This window comes from Pongo pygmaeus, chromosome X, assembly GCF_028885625.2.
Source record: "Pongo pygmaeus isolate AG05252 chromosome X, NHGRI_mPonPyg2-v2.0_pri, whole genome shotgun sequence".
In the NCBI taxonomy this organism is placed as follows: Eukaryota; Metazoa; Chordata; class Mammalia; order Primates; family Hominidae; genus Pongo; species Pongo pygmaeus.
In genome coordinates this window covers 11,545,139-11,560,830 of record NC_072396.2, presented here as the reverse complement: position 1 = coordinate 11,560,830, position 15,692 = coordinate 11,545,139, and the positions used below count along the sequence as shown (strand labels likewise).

Below are 15,692 nucleotides of genomic sequence, written 5' to 3'. Positions count from 1 at the left end.
AATAGTAACTTCATTGTTCTTTAGGACTTCACTCGACTATGATTGTGAAGACTTGTCTCACAATTCCTCTGTTACACCACTCAAGATGTATTATTTCTGTGCCCCTATCACATATGACCTTGGGTGTGTAAAAGCATCAATTAAAAGCTAATTATAAATACAAGATAGCACCCATATGTACATGCCTCATTCCCTAAACCAGTCTTAGGAACTATAATGTTTGCTCCTGCATCTGGTATGATTCTACAAAAACATTAGAATACTTGCCATGTGGTGTATAAACCTCAGGTTGAATCATTTGCAGAAAGTGTTGTCAGCTTTTTCTTCCAAACTAGAGAGTGCACAAGCATGAAATAGACACTTTACCACTTACACCAATGGCATGAAATTTTACTGAAGGTACAGTGACAATCTCTACCGCAGCAGTAAATGTTTTTCTTTTTAAAGTTCAGAGGCACATGTGCACACTTGTTACATAGGTAAACTTGTGTCATGGGGGTTTGTTGTACAGATTATTTTGTCACCCAGGTATGAAGCCTAGTACCCATTAGCTGTTTTTCCTAAGCCTCTCCCTCCTCCCACCCTTCACCCTCCAATAGGCCCCAGTGTGTGCTGTTCCCCTCTGTGTTCTTATCATTTAGCTCCCACTTATAAATGAAAACATGTGACATTATTTGTCATGAGTGGAGCAAGGCATAATTCATATGCTTCATTTTGATATACTGCATACCCCCAAATTATATAATTTTTTAAATGTTACCTTAAGTTACAAGGAATATACATGGCTTTTGAAATAATTTTTGATACCTTTTTCTTTGCAGTAAACAACCTTGTAATATGTTTTGAATCTGGATATGTAATAAATTTTCACAGAAGGGGATAACCTTGTGATCCAAAGGACATTACAATGAGCTATATTTTAGAATAAGAAGCACAAGAATCGCAGCACTTTGGGAGGCCGAGGTGGGTGGATCACTTGAGGTCAGAAGTTCAAGACCAGCCTGACCAACATGGTGAAACCCCATCTCTACTAAAAATACAAAAAAATTAGCTGAATATGGTGGTAGGCACCTGTAATCCCAGCTTCTCAGGAGGCTGAGGCACGAGAATCGCTTGAACCCAGGAGGTAGAGGTTGCATTGAGCCGAGATCATGCCAGTGCACTCCAGCTTGGGTCTCTGTCTTAATATAATATTTATTTTAGTCAAGTGGGACTTGCATATCAAGTACCTAATTTGTTACCCTGATATTTTTTGAAAGATCAAAGGCTGTAACCTGTTCTTTTTCCATTTGATGATTTTAAATAACATGAGCTTTCTTAGAGCAAGCACCCAAACACCTGGTAATCCTTAAAATTGATCAAAATGGGGATTAGAGCCTGCTGTTACCCCTCTAAACCGATTCTCCTGGTGGCAGAGTGGGGAGGGGAATAAGGCCAGAGGATGAGAGAAGTAGATTATATCTCAGCACTTTGATTTCTCTCCTTGCCGTTGTTGATCATGAGGTGATAGCTAATATTTGCTGAACATTTCCACCCACAGACTCTGTTCTCAGCGCTTTTAGGCATCACCTCAAAGTACCTGCAAAACAACTCTTAAGTTGGTTCTATTACTCTTGTTTCATAGCCGAGAAAGCTGAGGCCCAGAGACATTAAGATCACACAGCGACTAAAGGGCAGGGCAAGGACTCTGCCTCCAGGACACACATTTATAATCATCACACACACAGCCTCAAGCCTATGGTGACACAAATGATGGGTCATACAATTCTGACAGTCACTGCAAAGGTGAGACAGGAAATGTGCATTGCTTCACTTTCCCTAAGAAGCAATCTCTGGGAGAAGATAAACCATAATGATGACTCAGTAAAGAAATTGATAACTATCTCTAAATATTCAAAAATACTTACGTGAATTCTCACGCTGTGTATTATTACCACAATGTGTTCCTTAAATTGGAGTTCTAGCATTTACCACCATTTCATTTATAGACTATCCATAAGATTGTGAGTTCCCCGCAAGTAGGGGTATTAGTCTGTTCCCATGCTGCTAATAAGGACATGCCCAAGACTGGGTAATTTATAAAGGAAAGAAGCTTAATGGACTCACAGTTCCACATGGCTGAGGAGGCCTCACAATCATGGCGGAAGGTGAAGGAAGAGCAAAGGGATGTCTTACGTGGCAGCAGGCAAAAGAACTTGTGCGGGGAACTCCCATTTAAAGAACCATCAGATCTCCTGAGACTTATTCACTACCAGGAGAACAGCATAGGGGAAACTGCCCCCATGATTCAATTATCTCCACCTTGCCCTGCCCTTGACACGTGGGGATTATTACAATTCAAGGTGAGATTTGGGTGGGGCCACAGCCAAACCATATCAGGGTTATACCTTTTGCAATTTTGTATTCCTTATATGATGCACAAAGGGGACATAAACATTTTGTTAGCCAGTGAACTCACAGGAATACTAAATGTTAATATGCAATCCATTTGTAGCCCCAGCTTGTCTGCCAATACTTAGCCTGATGTTCAGTAATTTGTTCTGATTCTGAATAGTGCTATTTCCACAGACACAAGACTTAGTTTAAAACTCCAGAGAGTATCCTAAGTGAGTTTCAAGCTGTACACGAAAACTCCTATCAGTATTGACCCCCAGACCCAATCAAGCGTAATCTAGACACAAAGCAGCTCTGACAATCCAGGAAGCCATGGTTTTTTCTGGAAGTAGTAAAACGATGTATAAAACTGTTGATCTTGTCATCAAGTTTGCTTGAGTTTAAAGCTTGTTTACCGTAGTCCTATAAAACAGGTGAATCCTGCCTTTGGCATATTTTTTGTTTCCAGTTAGTGTTTTGTCTTTCATAAGAATGTCTTATCCCACACTCATTTGATAGCACTTAAGACCCCCCCCAAAAAATGCCAACAGTAATTATTTTCCTCTACAGTTTAAAAATATGTGATTAGGGCTGGGTGCGGTGGCTCACGCCTGTAATCCCAGCACTTTGGGAGGTCAAGGCGGGTGGATCACGAGGTCAGGCGTTCAATACCAGCCTGACCAACATGGTGAAGCCCCGTGTCTACTAAAAATACAAAAATTAGCCGGGCACGGTGGCATGCACCTGTAATCTCAGCTACTCGGGAGGCTTAGGCAGGACAGTCACTTGAACTCGGGAGGTGGAGGTTGCAGTGAGCTGAGATTGTGCCACTGAACTTCAGTCTGGGCGACAGAGCGAGACTCCCATCTCAGAAAAAAAAAGTGATTAGTAGATGAAAAAGTGGCTGCTTGGAGTAGGGAGACTATAGTATTGCTTTTTTTTTTAATTATTATACTTTAAGTTCTGGGGTACATATGCAGAACGTGCAGTTTTGTTACATAGGTATACACGTGCCATGCTGGTTTGCTGCAGCCATCAACTCATCATCTATATTAGGTATTTCTCCTAATGCTATCCCTCCCCTAACCTCCTCCCCACCCCCCCCACCCCCCCGAGACGGGCCCCAGTGTGTGATGTTCCCTTCCCTGTGTCCATGTATTCTCATTGTTCAACCCCCACTCGTGAGTGAGAACATGCGGTGTTTGGTTTTCTGTTCTTGTGTTAGTTTTCTGAGAAACATAGTTTCCAGCTTCATCCATGTCCCTGCAAAGGACATGAACTCATCCTTTTTGTGGCTGCATAGTATTCTGTAGTATATATGTGCCACATTTTCTTTATCTAGTCTATCATTGATGGGCATTTGGGTTGGTTCCAAGTCTTTGCTACTGTGAACAGTGCTGCAATAAACATATGTGTGCTGGATTATAAATCATTCTACTATAAAGCATTGGTTTTATAAAGATAATATGTCTGAAGAAACAATCGTTTAGTGTAAAATTACTCCAAAAAATTTTCAAAACCTGTGAACTAATCAGCTTTATTTTAAAATATACAAGTATTTTGAAATGTAGAGTTTAAGGCTGTTGTATTTCTTAAACTCCACACAAAACTGACAAATCCATACCAAATTAATCACCCACAGACTGCCAATTTCATCCACTAATTTAACACTACAGCATTCAGGATAAATTAAAGGATTTAATAGTATAGACAGTTAAAAAAAAAAAAAGCAGTCATTTGTAACATGCTGCTATAAATAGAACAACCAGTTTATGGATTACTGGTACAAAAAGTTTCAATGGCAAACTTAGAGCTTCCTTAAAACAAACAAAAAAAATCTAGACTGAGTTGAAGCGTTCTCCATCTGGGAAAAAAATGCTCATCTTGTGAATTTTAACACTCAGCCAAATATAAAATCATGTTTTTGAGGGGGACCATCACTGATACTGGGACTTAAGCCAGGCTTTCAAGGTTTGGATTAGGCCGACTGATGCGGGGAAGGGTGGAGGCTGCCAGCAAAGGAAGCAACGACATTCGAAGTTGGGATAACTTGTCAAATGCCAAGGACAATGAGGAGACCTGTTTGTTGGGAGCAGAGTTACATATTAGAATAACAGGATTTAAAGGGAACATTTTTTAAAAGGTATGTTCCAAAGGAAGGTATAGTTGAAAGTACTCTATCCAGTCCAAGAAATTCATATAAATCAGAATTTGGAGAGAATTTTGCTGAGTATCTTTCCAGTGTATACCTTTGCATTTTGTTAAAGGTCACAATCATACCATAGGGGCTTTAGAAATAATGGTAACTTTTTTAAAAAAGGTATAATCACCTCTTATTTATAATGAACAGTTTTAGTTAAAATATTTGGCCAGATGAAAGCTCTTGAGCATCACCACGGACTCTCAGGCTTTACATCTCTGGAGTATTCCTGAGAAAATAGTAAGAAAAAAAAGCAACTTTCATCACTTTTTAGAAGCTCTTTTTCAGAGGTTGTTCAGGCTTTTGGAGATGAAATACACAGGCAATACTGCAGGTAAAGGAAAAACTGAGAGACTGCTTCCCACTTAAGCTAAGTAGGAAGAAAACAAAATGATCTGCTATAAACCGCAAGGTACAACACAACTCAAAAGTGAACAGTGCATAGTATCCTTCGTTAAGTGAAGGAAAAAGTGTGATTACCCACTTGAAGTTCCCATTACATCATGAGTGCAATTCAATTTGGGGAAAATAGTTTAATGTATCTCTCAGAAAAAAATAGTTTATATTTTTCCATCTCAAACAGTGCTTTACGAGGTCCAACGCCACCAAGCGACTTTCATTCTGTCCCATACTGCCGAAAGTGAATCTAAGGCAGGACGGACGTCCAGGATGGTGAACTGGTAGTCCTTGTTGACTTCACCACCATCATAATAATCAATCACATATCTAACTTCTGTCCCGCAACGGTTTACGATCCAATCGTGCCTATCAAAAGGCAACTCATACCTGGAATAAAAACATGCCACTGAGTGTTAAAATGCTGCAATACATTTAGTCCCAGTTTAAGCCATGAGAAAGCTCAAGAAGCACATGCAAACACCTGCTCCCAAACACCTAACTGGGGAAGTCAGACCTGAAGAATCACACAGTGAACAGCACTAAGGGAAGATGGCACTGAAGAACTGTGATAAGTCCATATCAGATGACAGCTCATCTGTCTACAAAGGAATAAGGTCAATGGGGAAGAGACCTAAGCCAGGGAGGTCAGCTGAGATACTGCAGAAATGCAGGTGTGAGCAAAAAATCGCAAGTATGCCAGAAAAGAAAGGGAGGATGGCTAAGTGCATAAACTCAAAGACACAGATCATGGGAAGAGTAAGAGGGCAGATCCAAGAACATGGACAATAACTCCATTCAACCCTATGATAAATAGGAAGCAATGTACTACACCCTAATAAATCTGCCCATTAATGGGCAAACCTCAGGGAGAGAAAGACATCTACAGTTGTATATGCATTAAGTTTTGCAAGATGGCACTGCAATTCTTAGACTGGTTTTGGTGTGAAGAGAAAGTTGACCCTGACCTGAAGATGGTGAAACAACACTTCTGCGCTGACACTCACCCCATCCAAGAACGAATTCGTGCCCTTGGTGAATACTCTTTTGCTTTCCCTCCGAACCGGATCAATGATGGACCACAAGGACACTCTCTAGAATTCCCCAAATAAGAAAAGTCTGTTAAAATATTTTCTTTTCTTTGACAAAGATGATGTTCTAATTTTTTAGTAATATCCATTTTTTTTCTGTATACATTTCACATAATATAACATTTACAGAGAAAGGTAAGTTCTAAAATAATTCAAACAACAAGTGCCTATTTGTTAAAAATGTTCCTCTTTCCTTCTGGACTGGGTGCGTTCCATTGCCTCCCCTTCCTTCTGGATATCTACACTGCACTTCGCAGGAGTCAGGAAACAGGGCCTTTCCATTTGGTGGAGGAGGAAAGGCACATTAAAAAAAAAAAAAAAAACGAAAGAAACAGCCTCAAGTATTGTACATCATGCTTCTTTTTGGCACAGCAGCTGGGGTTTTTCAGACAAACAAGAAAATCCTATACTCTTCTTTCATTTCAAACCAATGAACAGCCTTTATGAAGAAAAGAAAATGATGGATTAATCCCTAGAAATGGATTGTAATTAATGTTGGACCAGCTCCTTAATAACTGCACATAAGATGAGGGGTGGCAGAGTCCTAGCTGGCAAACGCACTCTCTCTATCCGCAGACCCCTGCTGAGGACTCTCTAGGTGCCAGCCCTCTGTGGGCACCAGGGTATAGCAGTGCCAACAAGACCCTCTGAGCCCTGTCCTCGTGGAGTTCACAGCCCACCTACAGGCTAGACAGACGGCTGTTACCGAGACAGAGGGAGTGGTGGCCAAGTCAGGAGGCCACCTATATTGTTAGCTGCTCCCATGGATAACAAGATAGGTGTCTAAGTAAGTGGGAGGGAGAAAAATTTCCAAAGTATAAAGGACTTCTATTTGAGGACTTATGAGTTACTTTTCTTCTCCTTTTAGGAACTACTCCTCTCCTTAACATCTCTTCTCAAGAGGGTCACAGGCAAAAAGGTAAACTCAATCTAGGCAAAACTTTCTTCTGGAGATCATAGCATGAGTTTTTAAATGGTCTACTTAATTTTGACAGAAAATAACTGGAGACGGAATTGAAACTGACAAACTGAAATTCCCTTTTCTCTCTTCTCTTTGCTCCATAATCACACAAGTAATTAGCAGGTGGTCTTAATTAGAACACACTTTCAAAGTAGGTCACTGCAAACACTTGTGGCTCCTCTCAGGCCAGAGATTACTGAGGGCAACATGGTTGCAGTTGTTCCCCTCTCACGTGTGAGGCCCAGCCTGTGACAGCCAGGGAGTGCAACCAATGAACTTCAGAGTGCAAATATTAAAAACAAACAAAACACCTTAAAAAATCATTAAGTGGACTTTAGCCAAGAAATTAATTAATCACATTGTGCAATGAATTTAAAACCACTGTTTATGACATAATCTGGCTCAAACCAGCAGCATATGCAGTGCTCTAGATACACCCAGTCTAGGCACCACCCGAAACAGACTAAGTCTGACATCCTGCGGGTGGGACCCAGCATGCTGGGTTTTAACAAACCTTCCCCATGATCCTGATGCACGCTCCAGTGTGAGAACCACTACTCTCAACAGACTGAAGTCCTGTCTCCTTTAACACACACAGCTGCATTTACCTATTCTCCTTGAGAAAAAGGGCTCTGAGTTAAGACATCTCTTTGTGTTTAGTCCTAATGGGGATTCAATAAATGCTATTGAGGGAACAAAAATGTCTCTCCCACCTCCCTTGGGGCAGATGGCATTTTAGCATCTCCCTTCCCACATGCTCTGCTTTCAAAGGGCTGTAATGCTCCTTCTGCTGAGAGGCAGGGTCTCTGTCCCCTCCCCTTGAATCTGGGCAGGCTCCTGACACTTTGGGACTTCCCAGGCTGGGTCAGAAAAGGAGATAGAGATGTTTTTGGAACTCTAGCTATTGGAACCTAGCCACCATATGACGAAGCTGAAACAGCCATATTCAGAGGCCATGACCACTCGCCAGAGGAGTAAACGAGCAGGCCGTCAGAAGACTCTAGCCCATGGCTCGGAAGCCATCCTGACCACTGAGTCTTCGCAGCTGAGGCCCCAGACATCAAGGAACAGAGACAAGCCATCCTTGCCCTGTCCTTGGCGTACCCAGACCCACTGAATCCACAAGCCTAATAAAATGGTTGCTATTTTTCAACTAAGAAGGGTGGCCTGTCATGCAACAACTGTCACTGAGCCATGCCTGCTACATAAAATGTTTTATTAGAACAAATGATTTGAATGTTAAAACTCTAGAAAGCTGATATGAAATAAGAAAGATGCTTGAAAGATTTAAGATCTCAAACATACTTACGCAGCATGAAGGGCTTCCCACTTCAAAATCTCCTTCCAAGCCTGCTCGTTATTCTGATTGTGAATTCTAATGATATTATACATATCCTTCTGACTGATATCCTCATCCTTCCACTTCCACCTAGGAAAGAACATTTGCTAAAATTTGACAACTGTTCCTGATAATGCCATAAAGCTAATCCACATATTTTCATAAGATGATTTATTCAACATTCCCCTTTGAGAAAGAACTAAGAATGCTCATTTTCTTTGAATTTAACAGATCTAAGGCTCATTTTCAAGATTTACCCATGATCATGGAGCAGCACTATAAATCCAAAGCTACTACAGAAGCATTAAAAACAAATATAAAAGGTTCACCTTAGTCTCATTTTACTGAGTCACAGTAAACCAGACTTACAGAATCATCTATTTTTAAGGTGACATTTGTTCAGACAGTACCACTGATCGATGATCCCCTAACTTTTTCTAAACATTTTATCTAATAGTGTTTTCAGTTTTTTAAAAAACCTATTACTAGCTGTGATGGTAAATTTTATGTGTCAACCTGACTATGCCACAGGATGCCCAGACATTTGGTCAAACATTATGCTGGGTGTTGTCTGTCAGGGTGTTTTTGAATGTAAGTAACATTCTAATCAGTAGGCTAAGTGAAGCAGACTGCCCTCCCTACTCCGTGTGGGTGGGTCACATCTGATCAGTTGCAAACCTGAATGACAAAAAGGCTGACCCTTCCATGAGTAAGAGGGAAGGCCTTCTGCATGACTGCTTGAGCTGGGACATTGGACTTTTCCTGCCTTTGGACTTAAACTGAAACATCAGTTCTTCTTGCATCTTGAGACCGCTGGCTTTCAGACCAGAAGTGTGCCATTGACTCTCCTGGGTCTCCAGCTTGCTGACTACAGATCTTGGGACTCCTCAGCTTTATATAATTGTGTAAGTCAATTCCCTACAATAAATATCTTCCTGCCTTCCTTGTCTCCTGCCCCCCTACACATATCCTATTGGTTCTGTTTCTCTTGAGAACCCTGATTTAATACACTGGTCTTGCACTTACATTCTGACAGGTGTGAAAAAATCAGGTGATTATAAACTGATTAATACATAAAAATGTACTATATTGTTTTGAAGGTAAAAAATCTCTTTAGCATATAACTCTTGGATATTCTGACAAGAAATTTTTATCTTAAATAATATGTTCACTCACCCTTTCTTTAACATTGCATTCCAGAACATCTGCTCGGACGGGTAAACCCACTTTTTCTCTGAATCTGCTCTCGGAATGGATGACTCTTCTCTGACAGTAGACAATGCAAATGGCTGATCTGGAGCTGGTGTTTGATTGGGTGGTGGCATCTAAATAAAATAAACAGATTTGCTTTTATAGGATATAAAGTAAAAGGCAATATAATTAACTACTTCCTGGAAAGCAATACATCACACAAAAAGCACAGATTACTTATTAAATCAGTGACATCAAAATTTCAGACTTCTCAGATAATTTGTTTTGAAGAGTCACATTACTGAAGTTGTGTTTCTTCATTGATTAAGTTCTCAAATATGGTAAACACTGTGGTTAAATTTTTGGCCTCTTTCTCCTTTGAACAAATTTAGAAGTAATGTCACCAAGGAATAAGAAGTAGAAACTAATGCCACGATCTTCGGGCATTTCTAAAAACCTTATGACAAGCTTTTCAAAAATGACTATTCATTCTCTGGGGAAAACTCTCATAGCATACATGTACAGCACTGCTTTTTTAAAAAAATATTCTCAGATTTTTTAGGTTTCTGCTTATGCTTCATCCCTTAGGCAAAATATACTACAGATGAGTCTTTGCATCTCAACGCTGCAAGGTCAGAAGGTGCGAAGAATCCCTTCTCCCAGACATGTGGGTCACCAATACTGTTATGCTAGCACTTAGCCTTAGCCAGGGTCTCTCATCCGTGGCACTATTGACATTTGGAGCTGGACAATTTTTAGTTATGGTGGTCTAAGCACTGCAGGATGTTTACCAGGATATTTGCCTGAGGGGCAAAATCACCCAAGGTTGGGAATGACTGGCCTTGAACTTTCTGTGTTAGAAGTATAAAGGATTTCCTAGTAAACATTAATTAAAAGTCTCCATCACAACAAGGTCCTCAGTTAGAATACCGACAGCAGGAAGGGCTACGTGTAGTAGGCACTGCAGAATATTCTACCTGCATTATCACCACAGTGTGTTTAAGAGCATGGTCTGAGGTGGATAAGGATTCAGTTTTGGCTCTGCCATTTCCTAGCTGGTGATGTGGGATGAATGACTCCTTCACTGTCAGTATCTTTAGCTCTGAAATGGGGACACTAAGAATACTGGCTGCACAGAGTTGTTATGAGGATTAAAGGCGAGAATGTAGGGTGCTTAGCTTAAATGCTGGAAAAGTGACCAAAAGAGGCTGGTCTGAGTACAGCAGTGTTTACGACTAATTGATCACAACCAGCTACAGATTTCTTTGTTCCTTCTCCTCTCCCACTGCTTCAGTTGGCTAGCCTTGAATAAAAAATTTTTAAAAAGTGACCACAAGAAAAGTTAGCTGTTATTCACATTCTCACTACATATCATGATCCCATGGGGTAAGTGTCTAGGTCTCTAAGATTCCAAAAGGCCCATGTTCTGAACCACTCACCTATTAGAGATCATCTAGGCCAGTGGTCTGCCAGGGGCTTCGGATAATGCTGCCTGTCGCTGCTTTCATGCTACAGAGAAAGCAGCAGCAGCAGAACTGGGTAGTGTGACAGAGACCCTATGGCCCACAGAACCAAATATATTTACTACCTGGCCCTTTACAGAAGCAGTTTGCCATTGACCTCTGGTGTAAATATTTGAAGGCCTATGTGCAAGATAATCTTGGTGCATTGTTGAAAACTTTATTTTCAAAAACAGGCAGTGGGCCATAGTTTGTTGATTCCTGAGGTGGACGCTGCTATTGTATCCCCCACGCCCTTTCTTTTCCAGGCTAAATATTTCTAGTTTCTTTACATGCTGTCTGGTTCGCTAAAATTTCTATTCTTGATAATCCCGTGGCCCTCTAAGGTATATGCCTGAGCCTCCCTTTAAAACATGATTCCATACTTTAGACCACAATTTCTGATGCTATCACAAAATGTAGTGATGTCACATCAACCTTGCCCTCACTTCTCAAAGGCATTAAATTTGCTGGCAGTCACATGACAGTGAACCACCCTAGTGACTCGGGCAGGTTGGCACCCTATTGTACCTGAAGAAGTTCCCCAATCATGTAATGTGTCTACAAAGTTTCCCCAGACCAAAGATACCTTAACTAACTCTAGCTATGGTTCTTACAGAATTTCCCATGTACCACCTAGTAACTGTCCCAGAAGAAAATATTCATTTGGTATGGCTTCTTCCCAGTACAACTATGCTGGCTCCTCATAATCACTCTGGTTTTTTTCCCAGGCACTCCCTGAAACTACACTTACTAACACGTTCTAGATTTTCACTGTAGATGGAATATCTAACCTCTCTGTTTTCAAAGGACAGAAGAATTCATCCTAGCCATTTGCAACTTGTCTTGGGAGTCTGTACAAGCAACCCTGCATAAAAAGCTCCAGAAAGAAAAGATGAGTGTGGATTACCAGATTTGAAGGATCTAGGTTCTCCTTATTCTCAGCCGCAGTGCCCCTAATGGGACACTCCACGTACTCATAGGCGCGTTCCTGGTGGGCAGGCACAGAGTATGTTTTCTTCTCACAGGTTGGGCCAGATGGCTCTGTACTCACTGGACAGCCTGAAATAATCAAGTATAAAAATGGTGTCACCATGAAGGGAGGACATCTAACTCTCTCAACTGGAGCACCAAAGAGCTGAATTTCTGACCAATGATTACCACCACAGGAAAAGCCAGGTTTCTTCTGTTTAAATCTACCAAGAACTGAACTAGCTAACATTCCAAAATCCTAAAGATGAAAAGGTTCTAAAATTTACATTTCCTTTGAAAGAGAAATGAGTACACATTCTCTAATTGTGTCACACCCCCAGCAAAAATAAGCCAAAAAACCTTGGCAGTTGCAAGAGCATGTGTTATCTGTGCCATGGTTTGAGTAACCTGGCTGGATGAGCAGCTGGGGAGCTGTTAGAGGAACCTAAGTGGGGACCAGCCACATTTCACAGGGTCTCCTTGACTTTCCATTCACTAGTTCCAGAGAAGCCCAGACCCAATCAGGACATAGTTGCAATCCAGGCTTTCATTACTGATGCATTATCTCAGGTACAAGGAACGGGAGGGGAAAATGAACAGAGGAGACATCACAGAGGCTATTGCAAAAAAATCTGAATGCCACTCTGCTTTGTCTCAAGACTGAAACAAGGCACAGGAAAACCACGTGGCCTAAGGCCTATTCCCATCAGTCAATCGCAAGAGTTTAACAGGAAAAGGTAGACAATAAAGAAAATATTCCACAACGCATACGGGATCAAGATGCCCATTACGAGGGAAGGTCTGAGCCTAATGAGATGAGCAATAGCAAGGACTATGCCCAAAGACCCAGGATGCTGATCACAATTAGTGGGGGACTGGGAAACTGGTTCAGAGAATGAGCAGGCACTTGGAGAGCTGCGACACAGAAGACAGCTGCTCATGTAATGCAATCTTGGCCTCAGGCAGCAGCAGCAGCAGCAACTACAGCAATACACATGAAAAAGCTGAGTTTGCTTTAGTGAAAGCAAACTTCCCTGCACTTCTCCTCCCAAGCCCTCATTTCCTGGTGCCCTGTGCCATTGCCCACTTTAGGGGTGAAGGAAGACTTGCTATGCCTTTCCTCTCTACCACTGAAAGCACCAATCCTTTCCAAGTCATAGATCCCAGCTGGGTGTTACAAAGAAAATAACATTTCAACTTTTCACGTCATATAACCTGTAGCCCCTTCGATCTCCTATAGACACCCACATTTATTAATGTAGTAAGTCTGGCAGCTCTCCAAGATATACGGCAAATGAAATAAAACCAAAGTAAGGGTTCTAGGATCTCCCTGAGGACACTCAGAACAGGAGCACACCTGCTTTGGCTGATCTGTCTCAATTCTTCCTGTACAAAGAAACCCCAGAACACTGTCCTTGTCCAAGGTCACAGAACTTTTGCTGGCTTTGCCACTTACTATGTGACTTGGAGCATCAGTTACTCCAAGTCTTAGTTTCCTTGACTATAAAATAGGGAGAAAACTGACCACATAGCTTATGAAGATGAGAATGTAAGCTCCATCAGGCAAAGCTCCATTTTGTATGATGTTATTCTCTTGTGCAGAAACAAACAAAATCCAGCAGTGCTTGGTACAGAATGGGCAGTGACCTCTCAGAATAGGCTGGCTGACTGAAGAAATGAATAACAGCGCAGCATTAGTACTCAGTAAGCACACCATGTTGCTTCTGCCCTTCACGACTTACTGATTCAAGCCACGCTTTAATGTGAACAATCTAAAGTAGACATGAATGAATTAAAAATGAAAGACAGCTTTTCTATTTTCATTTTCTTATCTAAAGAATGGACAGCAAGCCCGTTAGGTGATGGCTTACTTTTATATATGAGAATACTGAAATGGCTATACGAGCAAAGGTTATTTATTAAGACAGCTAGATCTAGACTAAGGTTTCTCAACCTTGGCCCTCTTGATATTTGGGGCCAGCTGATTCTTTGTTGGGGGGCTGTTCTGTACACTGTAGGATGTTTAGGAGCACTCCTGCCCTCTATTCACTTTCCTCTCAGTTGTGACAACCAAAAATGCCTCCAGATGTTGGCAAATGTCCCCTGTGGGAAGGGGGGATTGCCCCCCTCCAGTTAAGAACCACTGACATAGGCACAAGTAAACTCTGGGAAGTTGGGGCTGGTTTAGAGTACTCACTATGTTCTCATGTACTATCTCAATCATCATGACAGGCCTGTGAATCATTATTATATCTTCATCTTACAGATGACAGACTGAGGCTAACAGAGTTAACTTGTTTAGAGTCACAAACCTCAATAAGACGCAAAATAAGGACCAGACCCAGGGTGCCTGACTCCCATGCCTACCAGCCTCAGCAGCATACTACACTGTCTCTTCCTTTAGAGCCTTTCAAGAATTTTTTTAAGACACAGTCTCACTCTGTCACCCAGGCCGGAGTGCAGTGGCACAATCTTGGCTCACTGCAACCTCGGCCTCCCAGGCGATCCTGCCCACCTCAACCTCCAAAGTCGCTGGTACTACGAGCACCCACCACCACGTCTGGCTAATGTTTGTAATTTTTTGTAGAGGGAGGTTTTTGCCATGTTGCCCAGGCTGGTCTCGAACTCCTGAGCTCAAGCAATCCACCCACCTCGGCCTCCCAAAGTGCTGTCACAGGCGTGAACCACCGCGCCCAGCTGTGAATTATCTTTTGTTTTTATTTTCTAGGCAAAGGGCCCATTACCTTTCATTTTCCCTTCATGCATCGGGCATCCTGAAGGTGGGGACGCTGAAGCATTTGAGGCCTGAACTGCAACAGCAGGAGCAGATGGAGACAAACCCATGGTTGGAAACAGTGTTGACTCCAAACAATTTTAAATTTCCACCTGCCAAAACAAAGAGACAGATTAATGTCTCTGGACTCAGACTATTCTCTCGTTAGTCCTAATCTGGTCAACCCTTGTTCCTCCTCTTTGTCATCCCATGGGCATCTACCAGGCAGGGTACTAACTTCGAAGGACAGCTTTAATATATCGCCCCCTTAGGGAAATACAGTGAAACCTAGGCCAACCTCTGGGGGCACGTATCTAAGGCAGTGAGGATTTTGGGACTGAGGTGAGGCAGTCGCTGAGAAACCACGTCAGAGCCAGGAGGTACAGGCCTGAGGCGGGGGTGGGGCGAGGGTTTCCTAGGAGTGGTGACCCGGGTGGAGGAGGGGAGGCCCATTGAGCCTAGACTTGACCCCCATCCCCAGAGCCTTAGCGAGGGGCTGGGGTCCGGGAAGGGTACGGCGCATGAATAGGAATTCGAAGAAACTAAGGGACACCAGAGGTCGAGGAGCTGCCAAGTATCTTCCCCACACCGTCCCGGCGCTTGCCCACCTGCTCCAGCCCGCGGTCCCCAGACCAAACCGGCCGCGGCCAGCCTGCCCGTCTGCACCTAAGCCCTCCCCCGGGCTGTTCCGGGAGGCCGGTACCGCCTTCAGTCGCCAACCCGAACCCAGAGCAGCAATGACTTCCCGCCGCCGCCGCCGCCTTCCTCTCGCTCGGTCACCGCTGTGGCCGCGGTCACCGCCGGCGTTCTCACGCACCCCTACTTCCTTTTTAGAAGGCGGGACTTCCGGGCACGCGGGAGGCGGGCTGAAGAGTAATATTTTCCGTCAATCACGGA

At 42.7% G+C, this 15,692-nt stretch overlaps 1 protein-coding gene across 2 annotated transcripts; it reads right to left on the bottom strand.

Annotated features, from left to right (window-relative positions):
* Positions 1 to 3,883: 3,883 nt before the first annotated feature.
* Positions 3,884 to 15,640, bottom strand: LOC129023985 (holocytochrome c-type synthase). Of its 2 annotated transcripts, none has more exons than XM_054470945.2 (7): positions 15,404 to 15,640; positions 14,767 to 14,908; positions 11,961 to 12,112; positions 9,537 to 9,685; positions 8,331 to 8,450; positions 5,977 to 6,063; positions 3,884 to 5,359 (listed from the first exon to the last, which is right to left on the bottom strand). In XM_054470945.2, exons 2-7 carry the CDS (start codon positions 14,864 to 14,866, stop codon positions 5,161 to 5,163), a joined length of 807 nt encoding a protein of 268 aa, XP_054326920.1. In that variant the 5' UTR covers positions 14,867 to 14,908; positions 15,404 to 15,640; the 3' UTR covers positions 3,884 to 5,160. The 2 variants fall into 2 exon arrangements, with proteins under 2 accessions (XP_054326920.1, XP_054326919.1); XM_054470944.2 differs by having other exon boundaries at positions 15,462 to 15,640.
* Between the last annotated feature and the right edge of the window lie 52 nt (positions 15,641 to 15,692).